Source organism: Schistocerca gregaria, chromosome 2, assembly GCF_023897955.1.
Source record: "Schistocerca gregaria isolate iqSchGreg1 chromosome 2, iqSchGreg1.2, whole genome shotgun sequence".
Taxonomy (NCBI): Eukaryota; Metazoa; Arthropoda; class Insecta; order Orthoptera; family Acrididae; genus Schistocerca; species Schistocerca gregaria.
Window position 1 is genome coordinate 102,744,311 of NC_064921.1, and position 25,614 is coordinate 102,769,924.

At 41.3% G+C, this 25,614-nt stretch overlaps 1 protein-coding gene across 1 annotated transcript; it reads left to right on the forward strand.

Moving 5' to 3' along the window:
* On the forward strand, positions 1 to 24,387 carry LOC126336435 (uncharacterized). The gene is made up of 2 exons (XM_050000128.1): positions 1 to 293; positions 22,964 to 24,387. The coding sequence occupies exon 2, from the start codon at positions 22,964 to 22,966 to the stop codon at positions 23,888 to 23,890; it is 927 nt and encodes a 308-aa protein (XP_049856085.1). The 5' UTR covers positions 1 to 293; the 3' UTR covers positions 23,891 to 24,387.
* The last annotated feature ends 1,227 nt before the right edge of the window (positions 24,388 to 25,614 follow it).

Genomic DNA, 25,614 nt, shown 5'->3' on the forward strand with positions numbered 1-25,614 from the left:
TTGTTTGCAGCCTTTCGTTGTGCACTTTTCTTAACGCTAAGCATAATGATGCCACAATGAAGTTCCCAGCAAGCCGCTAGTAAGAAAAACTCATTGGCTTTCGGTATGCTACATAACAACAGAGAAACAGTCGCAAACTTGAAGCAATTATAGAAGGTCAGGATGACTTGGTTCACATCACTGGACCGCACGAGAGATAACGCTGGACGGGCCGAGGAAGGACGATAAGCGCGCGGTTTTTCGCCCTACTCCACGCGGCGCCACTGATCCACGCTCTATCGACGGTTGCAGAGGTAAGACAGCAGCTCTTATACGGACTTTTGCGAGTTCTCCTAGTTAACACACCATGCTTTATGACTTGATCTCTGACTTAATATCGCTTCATAATCCGCACTCACTGCCAGGTTTTACAGTACATTTCCTTCGGCAGGGAAGTGAAGGAGTGTGTAATGCAAAATGTCGTTATTGTTCGCTGTATACAGTACAGATGACATTACTGGCCAGGTTAGATTTTTCAAATGTACTGTGTCGGTGGTGCGTGTGTGTGTGTTACATTAGACTCCTGTTTCGTCCTTCTGGGAACAGACACTTGCTTCCTCACACACATATAAAGTCTACATATATGGTCCTGCACACCACAAACTGCTTCCAAGCACAGATTTTGCTGTACGTCATGATACTCCTAACAACTAACTTCCCAGTCCTTGTCAAATGTCAGCATAGTTCCGGATTCGGTGCAATTGTGATTCGTGAGATTCTCAAAGATATGACAGAACACTGTCAATCGCCTGAAATTTAAATATTTTCGTAAGAAAATCAATTTAGCGGATAACAATATTTACATTAAACTGAAGTTCCATACTTGCCGTGCATAGATAATCGTTTTATTCAACTGATTGTTTCTAATGTAGGTGTAAATTGAATATACTCAAATCGTTAATTAGCAGCTGAATTAAACTGCTGAAAAAGAAATAGTTATAATAATTGTTTCGACCGTAAAGAAAAAAAATGGTTCAAATGGCTCTGAGCACTATGGGACTTAACATCTATGGTCATCAGTCCCCTAGACTTAGAACTACTTAAACCTAACTAACCTAAGGACATCACACTTATCCATGCCCGAGGCAGGATTCGAACCTGCGACCGTAGCAGTCGCGCGGTTCCGGACTGAGCGCCTTAACCGCGAGACCACCGCAGCCGGCAACGTAAAAAAAGGAAATGCCCTTGGGGGATATCATGTAACAAAAACATTATTATCAATAACAGTAACATCGTATGGAACTATTAGCGAGAGATCGCAAAGATTAGTTTCATCGATACAACTTTAAAGTTTTCTGTTTTTGCGCAGATGACGCCTTTCCCAAAAGAAGTCAGGTAAGGCAACATGCGAGTATATTGTGTGTCACAGTAGAACCACAATTTTATATGATACGATAAGCGTTATTCAGATATTAACATACATTGGTGTTTATTGTGAACAATAATTTATTGTAAAAAAATTTACTATTGCAATTGGTGCCAATTCGCAGTTCCCGCCAATGTGGTATTGTCAGCGTTGGGTGTAAAACAGGGCATTTTGTTCTTATTTTGTATTTTTATTAACTATTGGATAAACTATGAATTATGACGTCCTTTGAACAAACCACGAACTGGAAACTTTTCGATGGATTAGTGACGATGTAACACTACTTCCTCCCCCCCCCCCCCCCCTCTCCTCTAGTGTTCCAGGGTTAACCATTCCTCTGCCAAACAGGTTCTCTCTAAAGTGAGGTAATGAAACGGACGACGTCAGCTTCAGCCTTTCTAAGAAGAAGAATCAGTAGAACGTCCGATGTTTGTGTACTGGAAAAGATAAGTAGGCACTAATAAGGTATAAAATGAGAATGCCTCAGAGCCACTGGCGTCATTACCAAAATGTGATTCGCCTGTAAACACGCTTTTAGTGTCCCATGCTACACTCGCAGAGCAGGTACAAGAGACGACCCTCACTACTAGTGACAGAGATAAATTACATTCCCACGCAACCCTGAGCAAATCTACAAGCGACTGGTCAAGCAATCGTATATCGAACGAGATTTGAAGGGTAGTTTAAATGCGTCAAAAGGTTTCTTCAACATATTGCCTTCATACAGGATGTCAGTTACTGAACTATATACAAAAACGTTGTAGTTGCTGTTGTGGTCTTCAGTCCTGAGACTGGTTTGATGCAGCTCTCCATGCTACTCTATCCTGAGCAAGCTTATTCATCTCCCAGTACCTACTGCAACCTACATCCTTCTGAATCTGCTTAGTGTATTCATCTCTTGGTCTCCCTCTACGATTTTTACCCTCCTCGCTGCCCTCCAATGCTAAATTTGTGATCCGTTGATGCCTCAGAACATGTCCTACCAATCGATCCCTTCTTCTTGTCACATTGTGCCACAAACTCCTCTTCTCCCTAATTCCATTCAATACCTCCTCATTAGTTATGTGATCTACCCATCTAATCTTCAGCATTCTTCTGTAGCACCACATTTCGAAAGCTTCTATTCTCTTCTTGTCCAAACTATTTATTGTCCATGTTTCACTTCCATACATGGCTACACTCCATACAAATACTTTCAGAAATGACTTCCTGACACTTAAAATCTATACTCGATGTTAACAAATTTCTCTTCTTCAGAAACGCTTTCCTTGCCATTGCCAGTCTACAATTTATATCCTCTCTACTTCAACCACCATCAGTTATTTTGCTCCCCAAATAGCAAAACTCCTTTACTACTTTAAGTGTCTCATTTCCTAATCTAATTCCCTCAGCATCACCCCATTTAATTCTACTGCATTCCATTATCCTCGTTTTGCTTTTGTTGATGTTCATCTTATATCCTCCTTTCAAGACACTGTCCATTCCATTCAACTGCTCTTTCAAGTCCTTTGCTGTCTCTGACAAAATTACGATGTTATCGGCGTACCTCAAGGTTTTTATTTCTTCTCCATGGATTTTAATACCTACTCCGAATTTTTCTTTTGTTTCCTTTATTGCTTGCTCAATATACAGATCGAATAACATCGAGGAGAGACTACAACCCTGTCTCACTCCCTTCCCAAACACTGCTTCCGTTTGATGTTCGTCGACTCTTATAACTGCCATCTGGTTTCTGTACAAATTGTAAATAGCCTTTCGCTCCCTGTATTTTACCCCTGCCACTTTTAGAATTTGAAAGAGAGTATTCCAGTCAACATTGTGAAAAGCTTTCTCTAAGTCTACAAATGCTAGAAACGTAAGTTTGCCTTTCCTTAATCTTTCTTCTAAGATAAGTCGTAAGGTCGGTATTGCCTCACGTGTTCCATTGTTTCTACGGAATCCAAATTGATCTTCCCCGAGGTCGGCTTCTACTAGTTTTTCCATTCATCTGTAAAGAATTCGTGTTAGTATTTTGCAGTTGTGGCTTATTAAACTGATTGTTCGGTAATTTTCACATCTGTCAACACCTGCTTTCTTTGGTATTGGAATTATTATATTCTTCTTGAAGTCTGATGGTATTTTGCCTGTCTCATACATCTTGCTCGCCAGATGGTAGAGTTTTGTCAGGACTGGCTCTCCCAAGACCGTCAGTAGTTCCAATGGAATGTTGTCTACTCCCGGGGCCTTGTTTCGACTCAGGTCTTTCAGTGCTCTGTCAAACTCTTCACGTAGTATCGTATCTCCCATTTCATCTTCATCTACATCCTCTTCCATTTCAATAATATTGTGCTCAAGTACATCATCCTTGTATAGACCCTCTATATACTCCTTCCACCTTTCTGCTGTCACTTCTTTGCTTAGAACTGGGTTTCCATCTGAGCTCTTGATATTCATACAAGAGGCTCTCTTTTCTCCAAAGGTCTCTTTAATTTTCCTGTAGGCAGTATCTATCTTGCCCCTAGTGAGATAAGCCTCTACATCCTTACATTTGTCCTCTAGCCATCCCTGCTTAGCCATTTCGCACTTCCTGTCGATCTCATAAAAAAAAAAACGTAGAGTTACAAACAACGGCGTGCACACTTTAATCAACATGTAAACATCACTACAGATATTCGGATTTAGGTTATGACATGTTCGATATGCCAACAATAATTGGCGATCATGTCGCACAGACGAATAGCGACATTCTGCATGACTCGCTGAAGCGTCGGATCATCGATGCTGTCGGTGACCTCCTGAATCGCTGTTTACAGCTGACCAATGGTTTTGAGGTTATTGCTGTACACCTTGTCTTTAATACAGCCCCACAAAAAGGAGTCTCATGTTTTCAGATCCAGAGAATATGGTGGCCAATTGAGGTCCATGCCATTGGCCTCTGGGTACCCCAGAGCTAGAATGCGGTCCCCAAAGTGCACCTCCAGGCCAACACACACTCTCCTGCTTGGATGGAGTCGAGCTTCGTCGTGCATGAACCACATCTTGTAGAAACCAGGGACACCCTGAATAATAGGGATGAAATCTAAAACCTTCACGTACCGTTCGCCAATCACCGTGCCATCAAAGAATACAGGAAAAATTATTCCGTGACCGGACACTGCACACCTCACAGTCACCAGATGAGAGTGAAGGAACTTCTCGATCGCGATATGCGTATTCTCAGTCCCCCAAAATGTGCCAATTTTGCTTGTTGATGAACCCATGAAATTTGGCTTCGTTGCTAAACCAAACCATACAATTTCCATCTTGCCCTCGGTCAACCGTGCAGTTTTGAACGTCCTAAACCAAACCGTTCAGAAGTTATGACACTTTTATTTCAGATAGTTCAACAATTGTCACCCTGTAAATATGGCGTGTTCTTACATGTTACAAACTTGAAAGAGTTTACTCTCCTCAACTAAGATGAAGATACGTCACGTGGACGCTAGACGCAACGCTTGATTCTGCGCGTAGCTGTCACAATCGTGACAAGTTTATCGCTCACCGGGTCAATGGCGTACCCACAAACAATTTCAATTAGCCAAGGACAACACGCTTTCGTGCGTCCACTTTCAAAAGTCAAAGGGTTTCCTCCTTACTGCGGCTAATAGGATATTGTACACTGCGGAACGCAATTGGGAGAATTTTGTCTCCAGTCAAATATCCGCCGAAGAAGACAGTACGGGATTAAGGCCAGTTCTTACCATGTCCAGTGAACCGTTTAAGGCAACTTCACTGACAGTTTGATTTTACAATGTCCAGTTAAGAGACACCTGTCCGTAAACAATTTCATAACCGGCAATTATCTTCACCTAGCATTGTCTTCCAGTATACTTTTAGCATAGCCATATTTTAAGGTTACATGGCAAATGGGAAAATAGGATTGTATTTAACTCTTTGAAAGTTACTCTGAAGATAACAATGACGGTCAGATTATAATACGTGAAAGGAAACCTGAAGTAGTAAAAACCAGTACAGACTAATACGAAACTTAAAAAAAATCAAGAATTCTCTAAGCCATTCCCCCTAACAATACTAACAGTTTACTTACTCCTTCCTAATTCAGCATTAAACACAAAGGTAAATTCTTGTTCTATATTATTATGATTTTAATTGTTCTTTTTGGCACTTCTGTAGAGTTTCTTTAACATGTTGATGAGTACTTGATAAACGGAGAACTGTGTATTACACTCTCACTCCAGAAATAATATTCTAATGCCGATGGATCAACTACTTCTAATCATGCGATTTTACGGTCTAGAAAGAATGCTAACTGGACTTTGTGATTTCGTAGTGGTTAGCACAGCAGCTACTTCTCAAATAGTAAAAACAGCAAGCAGTTCAATTGCAAGATTGGCAAAAGAGTACATAAAACATGAAGCAAAATACGAAATTGAAATTGCAAAATTAAACTATTTTCGTTCTGTCAAATTTCATGAAGCTTTGAGTGCATTACATTGCAGTCACCTGAAATCGACCATGCCGAAATGTTTAGAACAGAAAAGGTTATTTTTCCGTAGATGTACAACTGCTGATCAATGCAGAGATACTTATCGCTCACACTTAGCAAGGTGGCAGTAGTAGTGTAGTGGCGCCCTCGGTGCAGTTTTAATGTCAAATTGATATGCCAGTTAATTAAGCTGATCAAATAACGACCCTCCGTCCCCTACCACCCCAGCCCCTGACTACGACCACCCCCGCCCCCAGATGACATCACGCATTTTTCTCAGCCTGCGCATGAGCCCTAGCCCCATCCCCCTCCTCTCCAACCTCCTCCCCCCCCCCCCAATTTACCCTATTGGCCGGAATTTAAAATATTGGCAAGAATTTCTTTGGCTGAGGGCTATGCTTACGTCCGACCTCACCCCCCACCCAGGAATTGGTGGGAAATTAAAATTGGTAGTACTCTTTCTGGGACTAGAACCCTGGTCCTCCTGGACAGAAAGCCCAATTGCAACCCCCTAACTCAATTATACCACCAGAGGTGCCTGGAATTGACAGAAAATTAAAAGTGGCGGTGTCCTCTCCAAGACGACTGATTCTACTGGATGGGAAGCCCAAGTATATCCCCCCCCCCCCCCCCCAACATGAAACTTGTCTAGATGCGGGAGAAAAGTTGAGGACAGTATACTTCACTTGTTTTGGACGGGAAACTGAAGAAAAAAACGATCCTAGTTATGCAATTAATCACAAATATCGCACCTAATTACACAACTGTATACATAGCGCTACACAAGGACGGCACAAAAGCGAAATACAACCCAAAAATTAGCGATACCATACAACTGGTGTTATCCTGCTGGGAAAAATTTTACAAAACCACTCGAAACTAGTGACAGACACACTCAGACTCTACCCTTCACCTGTAAACTGGCGCAAAAAAGGCAGGGGTGTAAGGTACTATCTTTATTCTTTTCGTTCAACTGATGAGATGCTGGGGTTGGACAGAGAGGAGTTTAAAAAGTGTATTACCTGTAAGCATGCAGTATCAATCACTGTTTGATGTCAGAGTACGCTACAGATGCCTGCTCAAAAATCATTCTGCAGCCCAGGTAATCGTAGCCAATACATGCTACCACAACTGATTGAAAAAAAAGTGTCACATTTCAAATTACACTTCGAAATTGTCATGAAAAACCAGCACTCATAATGAACGGGTTATAATGCAGCACATGTACTGGGGAAAATCGTTCTCCTAAAAGACTGCAAAGGGGATGAGCTGAACCTACGTTCTCCTCAATGTACAATTTCAAACTGCCGAAAACCGAGGCCCTCTCAGTTCCCCTCACACCTCCCCCTCCCCCCACCCCTGCCTCCCTCCATCCATTCATCTATGGGCAGGATACATGCTTCTTCAAACGACCAGCTGCTCCACCGTCCTCCTTACCGCACATGCAAGCCGCCGTCCGCCCTTTGCTGTTTTTCTGCAGCTCAACTGCCGACCCCTCTACGGCCGCAGGCCCCACCAGGCCCTCCGCAGTCAGCCGGCCGTTGTGGCCGAGCGGTTCTAGGCGCCTTAGTCCGGAACCGCGCTGCTGCTACGGTCGCAGGTTCGAATCCTGCCTCTGGCATGGATGTGTGTGATGTCCTTAGGTTAGTTAGGTTTCACTAGTTCTAAGTCTACGGGACTGATGACCTCAGATGTTAAGTCCCATAGTGCTCAGAGCCATTTGAACCTCCGCAGTTACTCGTGATACGTGGCATGCCTAAGGCGACGGCCTAGTGAACACAAAATGGAAATTTGGTAGCCCAACTTCGTCCACCCTAGCCATTTCTAAAGTCGGCTGCTTGCGAAACAGGAAGCCTCTCACGCCTAAGGCGGGTGCAGCCTCACACGGGAGTGCCTCCAATACAAAGCGCAACGCCAGCATCTCTCAGAACTGTGATAAAGGACAGCGGGTTGTTTATCCAAAGGGAGAGCCGTGGTCTGTTAGGGAACTCGCCCACAGCAGAACACTGTTCTGCGCTAGCTATTTAACATCAACATGACTCCTATAATAAAACATCTATTAGAAAATGAAAATGCAATCACGATGATAATAAATGTCCACTTTCCACAAAAATAGGTAAAGTCCATTTTCTTTTAGTTTTACGAGCAAAATCGGTATAGTTTTTACGTTCGACAGCAGGATACAATTCGCATCTAATTTTTCGTGATGTCCAATGAATTGCACAGCCACCGATCACAAATGATCAGCGGAGACATGTCCACCATGTTTAAAATCAGGATAAAAAAGCTTCGACTGTTTTGCTGCGATAATTACCCATCACCGCAGAATGTCCTCGTTACCTCGAAAAAGTCATTGGAGTAAAGAAAAAATGAGAATATAATCTCCAAAGAAAAAAATCTATATTAAGCAATTTCTTTCAGCTTATTGAACAAATTGCACACCTGAGAGCGTCTCTCACATTCAGTGTCTGTAAAGAAACTGTCATGCACGTGTGTATTACAAACATTTCAAACAGTCTTCCACGCCATTGGCTAACATGTCAGGAAAAAAAGCACATTCATTGTACGTTCCACAAGAACAAGCTATAATTCTAGAGAACGCAGATGTTTTGTAACTGTGGTAGGTCCCCTTTTACCAATGCCATGCTATATCATACTAGCGTTTACGAAAGCCTGTCTAGTCCTGTGTATGAGGGAGATTGAAACTTCGTTAAAAGATATCGCCACAACGAAAAAAATAGAAACGCCTGACAAGAATCATTCTGTGGTGCCCTAGCCGTCTCCTCCACCTAACAGGCGACAAGTCATTCATATCAAATTGATAGGCTAATTAATTAAATCGATAATGAGAGTCAGTTTACATGGCGAATATTTTTTTTTTTTCAGTGCTCGGATTACACTCATCAGGTAGGTCAGATGGGTATCAATGGAGGGAAGACAGTCTTTTTTTCAAGGAACACTATTGAGATATGACATTTGAAGCTGACCACAGAGTTATTCTACAGCCCACACCATAGATTTTGCATAAGATTTGTGTTATTAAAAACACAATCGAAGCGACTGTGTTACCGTAACCCTGCATAACAAGCGGTTTTGGGTCTACAGGCATACACACTAGTAGCTGATAGTGTTATGCTTTCGGGTAGAAACGCTGCTGCGATTTGGAATCAAGTCTATCCGTTCGACCACGTACTTGGGTTGGATCCTGTAGAGACGTCTTTTAATGATTACGAGCACTGGTGAATCACATTTCTATCTCTTTCATATCTCGAAACGAGCCACCCTTTTCAAACTTATGTGCTAAGGATCCCATACAGCAAAAACCGCAGCGCTATTTTTTAGACATTCCCTGTGCATGTTGGTCGTGATCGAAGTCGCTTCCACAGGCCGGTGTAAAGTTTCACCTCCTGTAGTGTGGGATGACTATATCCAAAAATCACACGAGAGGGTTCCTGTATCGTTCCCTCATAAGCAGTTTCGTAAATTGTTTTTTCGGTTGTAACACATCCAATCAGTGTACACCGCCATACACTTTTTTCCACCGTAACTTACAGATCCGTATCAGCTGCTGCTTAACCAACTTTAATACGTTTGAATCCTCTGGCTCTCAAAGAAAACTGAACATCGCATGGCATAAACTGTACAGCTAGCATAACACAGGTGGGTAGAAGTAAAATACAGAAGTGATGTTTCTCGTTCACAAAAATGTGAAAGACATCGTAACATATGAAAACTGGAAAGTTAGCGGTATTGTAGAGTGCTTCCGACAGCTATTCGATGGTAACGACCTGTACAGTTAATCTCATCTTTCCCATCTACAGGGTAGCGAATGTCTCAAATGTGTGTGAATTCCTAAGTGACCAAACTGCTTAGGTCATCGGACCCTAGACTTACACACTACTTAAACTAACATATGCTAAGAACAACACACACACCCCTGCCCGAGGTAGGACTCAAACCTCGTGCAGGAAGGGCCGCGCAGTCCGTGACATGACGCCTCAAATCGCACGGCCACTCCGCGCGGCGAATATCTCAGTGTTCCATTCTGAAAAGCATTGTTCCTTCATTTTACAGTCATGTACATGATTACTGTTCCAGTGTGGACCATCGCCGGAAGGTGCTGTTCACAACACGCGAGGAGTAAAGCAAAGAAAAAGAGGTAGTGTCACCTTATTGGTGAATAAAATAATAATAGAAACATGTTGAGGGCATCGCAGCATATGGAAATGGGACCAGTCTGTAGCAATGAGGAACGCCAGCAAAGAACTGAATGGAGGTGATGACTTCTACATTTAATCCCATGCTCCACAACAACAAGTAGCTGATACCTGGTGTTCCGCCAAGGCTTCCTCCGACTCAACCGAGTGCTGTCAGTCAATCATTTTGCAGTAATCATCAGCATACCCAGTGGATGAACGGGACGGGAAAGAAACCCTTGATAGCAGTTGATAGCGAGATCAATTTTACCCAGAAGTCGGTGAGAGCTATATCTACCACATTCTGCAACCCGTGTAGAAACAGAGTTAATGCTGTACGACCGAGTTTTGACCACTCGGTGGAAATGGGAACATGTCGTCATAGCTCAAACACACCTGTACGATGTGTACGGTCAGCACCAAATGAAACCTGCTCCTGCAATATGTCGTAGTATAAAAGGCACTGTAAACAGTTACAGTGGTGTTTCTTGTTGGAAAAAATGGGAAGACTCCACATCATACGGGGCATGGAAGAAGGACTAGGATTTTGCTACTGCATTTCGATGCATCTCCAAACTACGTACTGTTACTGCAGTCCGAAGTAGATCCGCGTCCGTCAAGGTCGATTCACGTCTATCACCCAAACATTCTATCATCGTTATTATGTACCATCCAAGAGAAAAAATTAAGAACTTTAAAAGCTCCACTAACTTCATCCGATAGATTTTTTTCCGCATCTCTCTCTTCTGATATATCGAAAACTAATACCGGCTACGTGCCGGCACTGATCATGTGCGGCGGACCTATTAAATATAGAGGTACTGATCCATTGGAACCGATGGCTAGTGATCGACGCCGCTTGCACAGACTGGTGTAAAGTTTCATCGCCTGTATTGTACGAGGACCACCTCCCACAGGTTATCCGCCGTAGGAGAGGGTCCCTGTTTCGTTGTTAAATACACCGCTTTCTCTGCTGTAACACGCTTTGTCCACTGCCATACTTTTTTTTTCCGCCACGACTTCGACGTCTGTGTTAGTTCTAAACTGACATTAACACGTTTTGGTCCATTGGCTCCTCCAGAAAACTAGACATCGCACGGTGCAAATCATGTTGGTGCTGCTGACCCCACAACACACCCACACACTGGGCGATTGAAACAAAAGACAGTCAAGGAAACTGGAAGAGTTTTGAGGCATTGTGGAGCGTTTCCAAACTGCTGTCTGGAGGTGACTGACGATCTTTAAATTTAAACTCATTGTTCACAGTGATGGGGTAGCTCATGGTGCTGTGTTCCATTTAATTGATTCCTCATACTGCTGCTGTGCATGTGATCACTGTTTCCGTGTTAGCCATCCGCGGAAAGTGTTGCCTCCTCCACCAAGACTATTTCTCCTTCTCAAATAAGCAATGTCAATCGGCCATTACGTGGTAATCAGCAGCATACCGGTGGACTGTTGGAGTGGAAAAAGACATCGTCGATGTAGTAAAATAATAAGCATCATAGTTAATACAGCGATCAATTTTGGCAATTTTATTGTAATTACGACGACGACGAATGACACGGCAGCATGCTTACCAATTTCTGTATCATCACTAAACAGCCCCTCCACTACTTTGCGAGTACCATTGCGAATGTAAATAGATGGCTGTGCGGTACATTCATTTATTGTTAATTTTCGAACATACACACCAAATTATACCAGACAGCGACCTACATATCTCTAGTCCTTCGATCATAGTGCATAATTTACGATCTTTCTCTATAAGTCACAGTTCATTCTCGCATTCATAGGATAAAGTTAGAGATCGAAATATCTCCTCGCATTGTCTTTGGCTTAAGTTCCCTGCAGCACTGGCACTGATTTAATCTGGAGCTGGCCAGAGGTAGACCGCTACATTCCACGTTTCGTGCAGGAACAGTGCAAACTGAGGCTGTAACTGCTGTCCCGCAACCGTCCAAGAGCACAAGATTTCTCCAGATGCGCGAATGTCGCGGAGGTTAGCACCCCTTATCAATGTGTAGCAGATATGAATATGTTGTGATGGTATAACAGACGGTTAAGAACAAGAAACGGGTGGTTTTTATGCATGATGGGACTCCAGACGGACGGAGTTTACTGCATTTTACGTAAATCAACTGTGCTATCAATTCTATAGTATTGTTCTAGTGTCTCGGATCATTACCAAGAAGGTATTGGCACTAGAGAACATAAACACATGCACTTTGGTTCAAATGGTTCAAATGGCTCTGAGCGCCACGCAACTTAACTTCTGAGGTCACCAGTCGCCTAGAACTTAGAACTAATTAAACCTAACTAACCTAAAGACATCACACACATCCATACCCGAGGCAGGATTCGAACCTGCGACCATAGCGATCTCTCGGCTCCAGACTGTAGCGCCTAGAACCGCACGGCCACTCCGGCCGGCACAAATGCACTCCTGAGGCTACGACGTTCTGCACTTATAACAGGCTACAATGTTGGATAGTTGCGGTTTCCGACCTATTAGTCGTATGGGATGCAACGCTGTTACGATCCCAATGCAAGAAATATATTTCCAGCGCATTATATACATTCTCCTTGCAGGTTTCTCTACTATAAACTATGGTGATAAACTGTAAAATGAAAAACTACTTCCTTAAAACATCAATTCTTGGTGATACATCTACAATATTCTTACGCCAAATGTATGTTGTGGGCTGTATAATCCCTCTACGGTCAGCTTCAGATGTCATATCTCAATAGTGTTCCTCGTAAAGAATATCGCCTTTCCTCCACGGTTTCCCATCTGACCTACCTGATGAGTGTAATCCGAGTAGTGAGAATAGAATTACTCGCCATGCAAACTGACTCTCACGATCGATTTAATTAATTAGCCTATCAAATTGAAATCAATGACTTGCCGCCTGGTAGGTGGAGGAGACAGCTAGGGCACCACAGAATGATTCTTGTCAGGCGTTTCTATTTTTTTCGTTGTGGCGATATATTTTAAGGAAATTTCAATCTCCCTCATACACAGGACGAGACAGGCTCTCACGATTTGTTTCGTAAACGCTAGTATGATACAGCATCGCATTTGTATAAGGGGACCTGCCAAAGTCACAAAACAGCTACGTTTTCTTGAATTATAGCTTGTTGTTATCGAACGTACAATGAATGTGCTTTTTTCCTGACATGCTAACCAATGGCGTGAAAGATTGTTTGAAATGTTCGTAATACACACGTGCATGACAGTTTATTTACAGACACTGAATGTGAGAGACACTCTCAGGTGTGTAATTTGTTCAATAAGCTGACAGAATTTGCTAAATATAGATTTTTTTCTTTGGAGTTTATTTACTCGCTTTTTCTTACTCCAATGACTGTTTCGAGACAGCGAGGGCATTCTGCTGTGATCGGTAATCATCGCAGCAAAATAGTAGAAGATTTTTTTGTTCTGATTTTACACATGGTGGACATGTCTCTGCTGATCATTTGTGATCGGTGGCGGTGTACTTCATTGGACATCACATAAAATGAAATGCTAATTGTATCTTGCAGTCAAACGTAAAAACTTTACCGATTTTGCTCACAAAACTAAAAGAAAATGACTTTGCCTATTTTCGTAGAAAGAGGACATTCATTATCTTCATGATTGTGTTTTCCTTTTTTAATAGTTGCTTTACTGTAGGAGTCGCGTTGATGTTACAGCCCAGTGCAGATCAGTGAGCGGTTGCGGGCAAATTCCCTAAGAGACCGCGGCTCTCCCTTTAGACAAACAACCCGCGTACATTTATCACGGTTCTGAGGGATGCAGGCGTCGCGCTTTGTATTGAAGCATTGCAGTGTGAGGTTGCGCTGGCTTTTGGCGGTAGGCGCTTCCTATTTTGCAAGTAGTTAACTTTTGAAATGGCATTCTTTGGATGGATCATGAAAATGAAGGCTGAATAAAAACATGACGTTGTCAGGGGGTGGGGTGGACGTGCTCGGGGGATGGGGGTGGTCGGTGCATTGACGATTAATTGATCAATTTAATTAATTTTCATATCAATTTGATATAAAAATTCCAACGAGGCAACCACTGGTCTAGCACTGGTGGCTTGGTTCAACACATGATAGTAACGGTTTCATGAATAGTAGGTTAAGGGCATGCCTCGAAAGAGGAGAGTTAAAGGCCTACGGGTTTTAGGCGACAGTGCATATCCCTGGAAAACCTATTTCTTGACACTACTTGATGGCCCTAGTAACAAGGCAGAGAGAATGTCGCATTCACGCTGGAAAAGTAATAGGAAGGCATTTCGGTGTGTGAAAGCGAAGTTTTCCAGTGTTATCACCAGCCTTGAGAGTCGAATTACAGTCATGGCTATTGTTGTTGCTTTTGTTGTACTACATAATACAGCTCAGAACCAAAAAGATGAGCCTCCTCTAGAGCCAAATACCACACTACTAAATTTGGAAGTTCATGTCTCAGCTATCGTAGAGGACATGGCGAGAATTGGGCTGATCGAAGACTATTTCGCACAACTATGAAATCATATCTCGCTGCAACAGAAGAAAGTGTTTGGTATCTGTACTTACGCATTTTATGCAAAAAATTAAACGCAGTTATATGATACTACAACTCAAAATATATTTGTCGTTTACACACCTCTGATTTTTTAAAGTTTATTTTCATGTTCAGTACTTTCAATTTCCATTCATTTTCTGACTGCCCGCACTGATGGCTTTATGTTTGGCAGTCATGTCTTTCCCTTTCGTATTCATTCATTTCTTTAGCGAAATTTTCTTCTTTTGTAATAAACACGTTTCTGCTGCGCAACCCATCGGAGGTGGTGGTGGTGGGGGGGGGGGGGGGGAAGGGGGGGGGGGGGAGTGCTAGGAGTTGACATAGTCGCTTTCACACTGAACTGGTAATCGGTAAGCTGACGATTCAAAACCGCGTTTGGCCATCCAAATTTAGGTTTTCTGTTACTTCCCTAAATCGTTCCAGGCAAATTCCAGGATGGTTCCTTTGAAAGGACAAGACCGATTTCCTTCCCCATCCTTGACACAATCCGAGCTTGTGCCCCGTCTCCAATGACCTCAACGTCGATGGGACATTAAACCCAGTCTTACTATCCGCTTTATTAGCATCCCCAATATTCCTTTTTTACGGCCTGCCATCAGCAGTTAGTTCGGGACTCGTAACAGACTTTGGGGACAATTCTAGTGTCCGATTCCACTTGTCAGCTTCGAGCAATGATGCCATGCCTGAAGTAGAGACGCTACGGAGAGGCAATCTTTGAAAGCTGCCAGGGTTCTGCAGCCGTTTTAAGTTACCCAGAACATTAGCAGACTACCGTTTACGACTGGATATTTTGTTTTAACATGTATGTGAGTAACTTTTTAGTACGGATAACCTAACTCGTGTAAGATGTAGGCCTACCTTTCCAACAGTAGCCTATTTGCTTCTTTTCCCTGAATATTTCTCGCCAGTAACTCTGTCAGTGTTTCAGAAATAACCAACACAGCAGAACTGGAATGTACGTCTATGTTTATCATCTGCTTGATCTTATTTTTGAAATTTTTTGATTTTAAGGTCTTCAAAGTATACGTTTATACGACGCTTTGTGATATACCAATAATTAGTTACTTAGTTTCATGTTCCATTTATTATTTGCACAATAAATCGTAATGATATGGATCTACTCATTATATACTGACATTTTTTTGTTGTAAATATTCCTCCAAACATCATAAAGGTTTTAGTTTTTACATTTCTCAATTAAAGATATGTTAGTAATTCCTACCCATTACCATTTACAAGCCGGCCGAAGTGGCCGAGCGGTTCTAGGCGCTTCAGTCTGGAACTACGCGACCACTACGGTCGCAGGTTCTAATCCTGCCTCGGGCATGGATATGTATGATGTCCTTAGGTTAGTTAGGTTTAAGTAGTTCTATGTTCTAGGGGACTGATGACCTCAGATGTTAGGTCACGTAGTGCTCAGAGCCATTTGAACCATTCACACATTACAGTAATAGATAATCTCTTGCTGAGTAGGAGGTCTTATCAAAGAGAAACGTTTCAGCTTAGTCTCAAATTTTACTATGATACGTGTCAGGCCTTTTATATCTATGGGTAAGTGATCAAATCTTTTGGTTGCAGCATTGTGAAGATCTTGTTTGTGCTACAGACTACCTTAATGTGTCATAATGAATGTAATTTTTTTTCTTCTGGTATTGTAATTGTGTGCATCATTGTTCCTGTTGAAGTGTAGTGGATTATTTGCAACGAACATCATGAGGGTGTAGCTGTACTGCGAAATAGGTAGGTTGCTACTCAAAAGCCGAGCACAAGGCACGCACGAGGAAATGAGTGTTCACATAAATTTTCAGCCAAAGCCTTCTTCAGAAAGAAAGCAGAGCACACATACCCATTCACACAATCATACACACAAAACTCAAGTACACATGACAGCTGTCTTCTGCTGTCGTAGGCAAAATATTTTTTAAAGAGGGGAGGAAATATGAACAATGATTAATAATAATGGGTTGTTCGCGGATGAGACCGTTAATAAGGTGTGGCCCGAATGTCGGGGCTTTTGCGACTTGGAAGGCAATGAAAACTACAAGAAAGAAGAGAAAAAACCGACACTGAGAAAAGTAAGGCAAATCTAAAGTCAAATGACGGAAATAAAACTATTACAATAAAAATAAACAGTGCAACAATTACTCATGCATACAAAAGAAAATATTGCTTTAATTTAATGTAAATACATAAAACTGCAACCGGTCACTATTTTGAATAGTTATTTATTATTCCATGAACGGGTTTGCTAACCTTTTCCGGTTCTAGCACAACGTTGGGTGCTGGTTTGCGGTCACTATTTTGAATAGTTATTTATTATTCCATGAACGGGTTTGCTAACCTTTTCCGGTTCTAGCACAACGTTGGGTGCTGGTTTGCGACAGTATGGGAGGCTTCTTTCTGTCAGTGTCCATCCGTCTGCTTACACTTTGATGGCTAGTTGCTACATCACTTCACACACTTTTACACAATCTGTATGCATTTACACGGTGAAGCTTTGCTAGCATCCAGCTTGTGCTATACAACAGAGCAATTCTTTTTTTTACCCAATCTAATTTTATTATTCATTCTTATTTTCTCCCAGTATTACAGTTTTTAATTTTTCGCATCAACCGAACATATACGATTTTTTTATGTGTATGACTCGTTGGGTACCTTGGGTTTAAACATAAGAAAGATGTAATTTCACATCGATGAATCAAATAGGTAGCATTCCTATTTCTGTTATTAAAATTAAAAGGTGTGCCTTACATACAGCAATGAAACACATTTATCATTTAGGTGTGAAAGTAATCTACCTTAAGAGCATTATGTGGATACCTGTTAGTTTGAAATACAATAAAAAATGGTTCAAATGGCTCTGAGCACTATGGGACTTAACAGCTGTGGTCATCAGTCCCCTAGAACTTAGAACTACTTAAATCTAATTAACCTAAGGACATCACACATACCCATGCCCGAGGCAGAAATACAATAAGTTTAGTGCGTTCCCTGACAAATTTTGTTCTCAAACTCACACAGTCAGTTACGTCAAAACTGGCAATTTTGAAATCTTACCCCCTCTTGGTTAAATTTGTGCCGACGCCCATGCTGACACAACAAAACTGAGAGAACATTAATACCAACGCCTTCTTTGTTCTAAGGCGTGTAATTTTATATATATATATATACGCCCTCGTAAGTCAATTGTTACAACACACAGAGAACTGTCACCCACACATAAATGCAAAGTGTGCAATGCTAAGGAACAGCTGGATGATATAAATGGGGAAGTCCCTCCTTACCTTTCAAGTAGGGGCATTTCTATTAGTCCAAACTTCAGTTACGTTGAGCGTGTAAAAGGAAGTTACAATTTCGAACGGCCGTCATCTGTGGTGGCTAAAACGCAGCGGATTCATCGTTGCAGAGATCGATGCCTTTGTTCTTCGCCGTTGGATTCAGATCATTTCGAGCCCCCCCCCCCACCCCCCCCCCCCCCCCTCATGAACCATGGACCTTGCCTTTGGTGGGGGAGGCTTGCGTGCCTCAGCGATACAGATAGCCGTACCATAGGTACAACCACAACGGAGGGGTATCTGTTGAGAGGACAGACAAACGTGTGGTTCCTGAAGAGGGGCAGCAGCCTTTTCAGTAGTTACAGGGGCAACAGTCTGGATGATTGACTGATCTGGCTTTGTAACACTAACCAAAATGGCCTTCCTGTTATGGTACTGCGAACGGCTGAAAGCAAGGGGAAACTATAGCCGTAATTTTTCTCGAGGGCATGCAGCTCTACGGTATGATTAAATTGATGATGGCGTCCTCTTGGGTAAAATATTCCGGATGTAAAATAGCCCCCCATTCGGATCTCCGGGCGGGGACTACTCAAGAGGATGTCGTTATCAGGAGAAAGAAAACTGGCGTTCTACGGATCGGAGCGTGGAATGTCAGATCCCTTAATCGGGCAGGTAGGTTAGAAAATTTAAAAAGGGAAATGGATAGGTTAAAGTTACACATAGTGGGAATTAGTGAAGTTCGGTGGCAGGAGGAACAAGACTTCTGGTCAGGTGGCTACAGAGTTATAAACACAAAATCAAATAGGGGTAATGCAGGAGTAGGTTTAATAATGAATAGGAAAATAGGAATACGGGTAAGCTACTACAAACAGCATAGTGAACGCATTACTGTGGCCAAGATAGATACGAAGCCCACACCTACTACAGTAGTACAAGTTTATATGCCAACTAGCTCTGCAGATGACGAAGAAATTGAAGAAATGTATGATGAAATAAAAGAAATTAAACACATAGTGAAGGAGACGAAAATTTAATAGTCATGGGTGACTAGAATTCGAGTGTAGGAAAAGGGAGAGAAGGAAATGTAGTAGGTGAATATGGAATGGGGCTAAGAAATAAAAGAGGAAGCCGCCTGGTAGAATTTTGCACAGGGCACAACTTAATCATAGCTAACACTTGGTTTAAGAATCATGAAAGAAGGTTGTATACATGGAAGAACCCTGGAGATACTAAAAGGTATCAGATAGATTATATAATGGTAAGACAGAGATTTAGGAACCAGGTTTTAAATTGTAAGACATTTCCAGGGCAGATGTGGACTCTGAAAACGATCTATTGTTTATGACCTGCACATTAAAACTGAAGAAACTGAAAAAAAGATGGGAATTTAAGTAGATGGGACATGAATAAACTAAAAGAACCAGAGGTTGTACAGAGTTTCAGGGAGAGCTTAAGGGAGCAACTGTCAGGAATGAGGGAAAGAAATACAGTAGAAGAAGAATGGGTAGCTTTGAGGGATGAAGTAGTGAAAGCAGCAGAGGATCAAGTAGGTAAAAAGACGAGGGCTAGTAGAAATCCTTGGGTAACCAGAAAAACACTGTGCTATTGCCATCTTCTTTTCCCATCATACTTATTTTCCATAATTACTGTCTTATATGAAGTCTTCACGGGTTGTCAGCCAAATAGCATCGTTGTCTCGTAGCAACGTTTCGATAGAATGCGTCTCCCGCAACCTACGATATCCCGACACTTCGCCTGAAGATGATGGAGACGCATTCCATCGAAACGTTGCTACGAGACGACGATGCTACTCGGCTGACAACCCGTGAAGACTTCATATATGAAATTCGCCGAGAAAGCCTGCATTCGAGTTATTGTCTTGTTTCTTCGTTACTGGTTCAAGGAAACTGACAAAGTGTTCCAAGTCCTCTGACGACCTACGATAAAATGTTCAGACTTGTCGTCACATGCTTTTGGAGGTGGATTCATCGGCCTTCAGAATGGTTCGTGCGGCGTACTACGAATTTCTCTCCTTTACCAGCCTTTTTTTTAAATCTCAGAGTATTACTTGTACGCAGCATCCTCAATTATTTGCTTTATGTATGCCATTTCTGTCTTACCCTACAGTTTTTACCCTGTAGTAAGATGGATGTTATTCCCTGATGCCTTAATGTATGTCCTATCATACTGCCCTTCTTCTTCTCAATGTTTGCTACATGTTTTTCTCCTCGCCGTTTCTGCGGAGAATCTCCTCATTGCTTACCTTATCGGCCCAACCAATTTTCAATATACTTTTGTAGCACAACATTACAAATACTTCGATTTTCTACTTTTCAGGTTTTCCTTCGTCCATGAGTCGCATCCATATAATATTCTCCTACAGACGTACATCCTCGAAAATATCTACCTCAAAATAAGGGCAATGTTTGATACAAGTAGTCTTCTTCTGGCTAGGAATATTTTTTTTCCTATAATAGTTTGCGTTGTGTGTCCTTGCTTCGTCCGTCTTGTACTATTTTGCTTCCTAGATAGCAGAATTCCACACTTCATCTATTTCGTTTTCCCCAATTCTCACTAATCACTAACCTCATTTCTGCTACTCCTCAATACTTTTGCCTTTCTTCAGTCGTCTCTCAGTCCATACTCTAAGCTCAGTAGTACGTTCGCTCCTTTCACTACGTCCTGTAAGTCTTCCTCGCTTTCACTGAGGATAACAAAGTCACCAGCGAATCTTAGCATCGTTATGCTACCGATCCCTACCGATACGTAAATCACTTGAAGGCTTATTTCTCTCAAATGTTTTTGAACTTATCAGCTCTAGTGTCACCACTGACGATATTTGTCTACGTTTTTCCGCCTTCGGCTTACAATAAACAACTATGAAAGCAACACTTGCACTTTTCAGTTACGCCTTCTATTTTTAGCTTTCCGTATCTCAGCTGGTAAAAGCAGAACCCTTATAGGACCATTCTGTTGTCTGTCCGACTGTTAAAAACTCTTATCCTTGGGAAAAGGTAGACGTATCAAGTTGAAAAAGTCACATACTAGGGTATATGGTCCCGTGATTGTGTAAATAACTGAAGCTTCAAAGCCATCCAATTAAAAGACACGACAATTTATGTCACTATTTTGATACTCGCAAACTTACTCATCAGAAGCTTTCCGTTGACCTAGAACCATGAAACTCGCCAAGAAACAAGGTTTCACAGTGCTAATAAAGTAAAAAACCAGAAAATTAATTTCTTAAATTATATCACACGCAAAAAATTTGCTCTGTCATTTGTTATCCGTCTTCAATCTTAAAACATTCTCAAAAGTCATGGAATTCCCGGGGCCGAAATCTTGCCAGTATCAGTGCCGATAACAAGCAAAAATTGTAGAAATTCTCGTCTCCCGGGATGGACAGATTGTTTGTGATATAATTTAAGAAATTAATTTTCTGATTTTTTTACTTTATTAGTACTGTATAACCTTGTTTCTTGCCGAGTTTCATGGTCCTAGGTCAACGGGAAGCTTTTGATGTGTCAGTTTGCGCGTAAAAATAATGACATAAATGGTCCTGTCTTTTAATTGGATTTTTCTGCTATTGATTACATACAAAATAATAGGGGGTGCCCATTCAAAAATACACAAGTTTGTGTTGAAAATAGTATTTGTTTACGTTTTAAAATTTCGCATAGTATTTGGTTTCCTAAGCCCTTGCCTTACGTTCACGCCGTCGAAAAGCGTTTTTGAATATCTATTGTTCCAGAGGCATGGATATACAGGGTGTTACAAAAAGGTACGGCCAAACTTTCAGGAAACATTCCTCACACACAAATAAAGAAAAGATGTTATGTGGACATGTGTCCGGAAACGCTTAATTTCCATGTTAGAGCTCATTTTATTTTCGTCCACCTACGCTCAGTGGAGCATGTTATCATGATTTCATTTGGGATACTCTACCTGTGCTGCTAGAACAAGTGCCTTTACAAGTACGACACAACATGTGGTTCATGCATGATGGAGCTCCTGCACATGTCACTGGAAGTGCTCGTACGCTTCTCAACAACAGATTCGGTGAGCGATGGATTGGTAGAGACGGACCAATTCCATGGTCTCCACACTCTCCTTACCTCAACCCACGTGACTTTCATTTATGGGAGTACTTCAAAGCTCTTGTCTACGCAACCCCGGTACCAAATTTAGAGACTCTTTGTGCTCGTATTGTGGACGGCTGTGATACAATACGCCATTCTCCAGGGCTGCATCAGCGCATCAGGGATTCCATGCGACGGAGGGTAGGTGCATGTATCCTCGCTAACGGAGGACATTTTGAACATTTCCTGTAACAAAGTGTTTGAAGTCACGCTGGTACGTTCTGTTGCTGTGTGTTTCCATTCCATAATTAATGTGATTTGAAGAGAATTAATAAAATGAGCTCTAACATGGAAAGTAAGCGTTTCCGGACACATGTCCACATAAAATATTTTCTTTCTTTGTGTGTGAGGAATGTTTCCTGAAAGTTTGGCCGTACCTTTTTGTAACACCCTGTATATGCGTTTTTGAATATCTATTGTTGTTCCAGAGGCATATATAAGTTTGTACAGAACTCTGAGCGCGCGTGTACTACTCGCACCAGGTCAGTTGTTTTATTAGCAAACTGGGACACTGGTGCGCACACACGAACATTGCTTCATTCAGCTGCATTCTGGGCTACTCAGCGCCGCGCGTTTGATCGCAGAGCGGCGAATCCGGTTTGGACGTCACTCACTTAAATTCCTCCTTGATAGCGACGTGAGTAATGAGAAATATTTGTTGGGGAAGAAGGGTACTTAGATAGAAATTGGTAAAAGGCTCAAAAACAAGAGCACACATTATTATTGCCTTATGAGGTAAGTCATTATCTGTCTTTTGAACCTTGCGATGTGATTCAGTTCTCTGATACAGTGATACAGATCATTCTGATACCGAAAGGGATTAAGAGAAGACGGCTGTTTGAGGTTTCATTTGAGGAAGGGCCGAAAAGAAGTATTCCACTAGAAAATTTCTGAAACTGTAAAACCTGAACTGATTCGAATCTTTTTGTTTCAGATGTCAACAAAATGCCCTGCCGTGCCATGGAGCTTTCACATTATCTTCCTTGCCCTCGTCAGTTTCTCCACCGTGACGGCCGCATATGACATCAGAGGCCGGAAAGATGTCACATCGACGAACGTCCATGACTCACCTCCAGTTGTTGTGTCATCAGCTACATGGTTAGATGGAAGTCTAAACAAACCAGGAGATGTGCACAAGGAGAAAAACTTTATTGACAACATCGCTGAACTTGGAACAAGTAAAAAAGTGAAGAGAAGCGACAATGGTGTTAAGGTGTCTAGGCCCTTTATTGTTCAGTATAACAACAAACAGGTGATGAGTCTACCTGGAGATTCACCCACTGACGCGTTATTTGATTTTATAATCAACACGGTGAACGCGGAGATAGTGAAAAAGAAACTCAGCCAAATAAAGATACCCGATATCCACGAGAAATTCCACAAAAGGGTTGGCCATTCGACCATTAAGGGATCATTCGTGGCACAGAAAGGCTGGTTCAAATCTCTGTCGTCTCTACATCGCACACAAGGGATCTCTGTTTCGAAACGTGGTAGCGTTCTAGCTGTAACTGCTGAGATTCAGTTGAGAGAGATGCTGCTCGGTTATGACGAGTATAAAGCCAAATCTGTGGGTCCAAAAGGACGCGTCACTGGCGAAATTGACCACAATGCTATCGAGGTAAAGCTGACTGCAGACCTCACTGGGTCACGTTGCAAACTAGTATTGGCGGGTCTCCGATTTAAGAAGTTAAGTAATCCTAAAATTCAAGTGACTGGATTCGGAAAGAATGGCTGGATATTCGCAAAAGCAGTTATTTCAGTAACTGACACGTTTAAAGGAAAAGTTATACCTAGTGTAGAGAAGGCACTGTCCGATAACTTTCAGGCGGTTCTTGGACGAACAAGCTGTTACGTAGAATGATTATGTGAGAAGCTTTCATAGAATTGAAAAGCAATATTTGAATATATGCAGCTTTCCTGAAATTACAGTTTCTCATTTATTTTTATAACTTTATATCAGTACTACAAGAGTTATCACTAAAAATTATTGTACAATTGCTGAAAATATATATTTTTTTAATTCTAGTTTTCATATGAATCCAGGTTTCTAGTTAACTAGTGTAACTTCAAGAATGATAAACTATGAAAACAAAAAGCTTGCGATGCATGAATCTTGCATACGATGAGTAACTGATTTTCATAGTATTGATTGGTACCTCTGAATATTTCAGTTAGTAAAATATGCATATTTTGTTTAAAGATGTTTTACTTTATTCATGATCTCAACACAACAGATCGCAGTAAATGCAGTTGTCGCAGAGCCATAAGTAACATCGTACATTAAGTAAACGTAGATAATCGATCTTTGTTTGTTTCCAATAAATGTACAAACCAAATAAAAATATGTTGACAGAAAGAGGACTGGGGTATGCTTCATTACTAAGCCATTTTTTGCACTTTCCAGTACATGTGTAATAATTCCTTGTTCTTTAAGTAGTAATGAAAACACATCAGATTCAAATTACATTCGAAGAAACATGTATTTTTCTTTTCTTTTATGTATTCCTTGGAGTCCACTTTAATTCAGATATTGTTTTACTCCTTTTTCTAGTAAAAGAATCTATGTCATTGCAAGTATCATTATCTGTGTTATTGAACTCACAAACTTTCTTGTACCGATTCAAGTTGAACTGAATACTGAAATTAAAAACAATCACACAATAATCAAGAATTTGAAACCATTATAGAATTACTCCTTTTTCCTAGCCTTATTCTGTATCTTCACAGGTTCACCGTGTTAACCTGGATTTGGCAATACTAGTTTTAGAGGCCTTTCTTGTGGCCAGACATAATTACGGAATGAATTGGTAAATTATTGGAGAGTTGTTAATGTATTGATTGCGTGCAGCAATTGCAGTTAATTGTCTAATGGCTAGAGTATTCCAAGCTATTTTTAGAGTGGTGAATTTTCTTTAGTTATTGTATTGGTTATTTATGTATAGATTCTGAATGTCTATTCAGAATGTCTAGACGACAGTTGTATTTCCACATTTGTATCGAACACAGTATCATAACCTCAAGTACAATCAAACAGATGAACAGATTTCTGGAACTATACTTACAATAAAGATTTTCATAATTAATTTTCCTCATTTGGAAAATCAGCAACTAAATGCTCGTGTTGTAAGACAATTTTTTTTGAATAAAGTAAAATTTTCAAACCATGAAATACTGGCCAAAGTAGAGGAGACCAGTGCAGGTAGTCACAGCTCATTTTTAATTTTTGAGGAGGTAGTGGTTTCAATTTCCCTTTCTATTATTAGTGTATCTCGGTTATATTTTTCCACAATTTTGTAGCTATAGCAGCGTATGCCTTTTCAGATAAAAGGATCTGACGGAGTAAATTTGTGTGACAACATGCCCTGACTTGGGGTAGGCTCCCACAGACATGGGGATTAGTCGTCACGGGTTATTTAGACGGGAAAAATATTATTTATTAAAAAAGAGTTGTATTAAGAACAGTGATACAGTACAGGGTAGCGGATGAGGGAAGTGCTAAGGTACTGGCCCATAAATAGAAACGACACAGTACAAACAATCTTCGTTAAACAATAAAAATCTTACCAAATATTAACCACACTATCC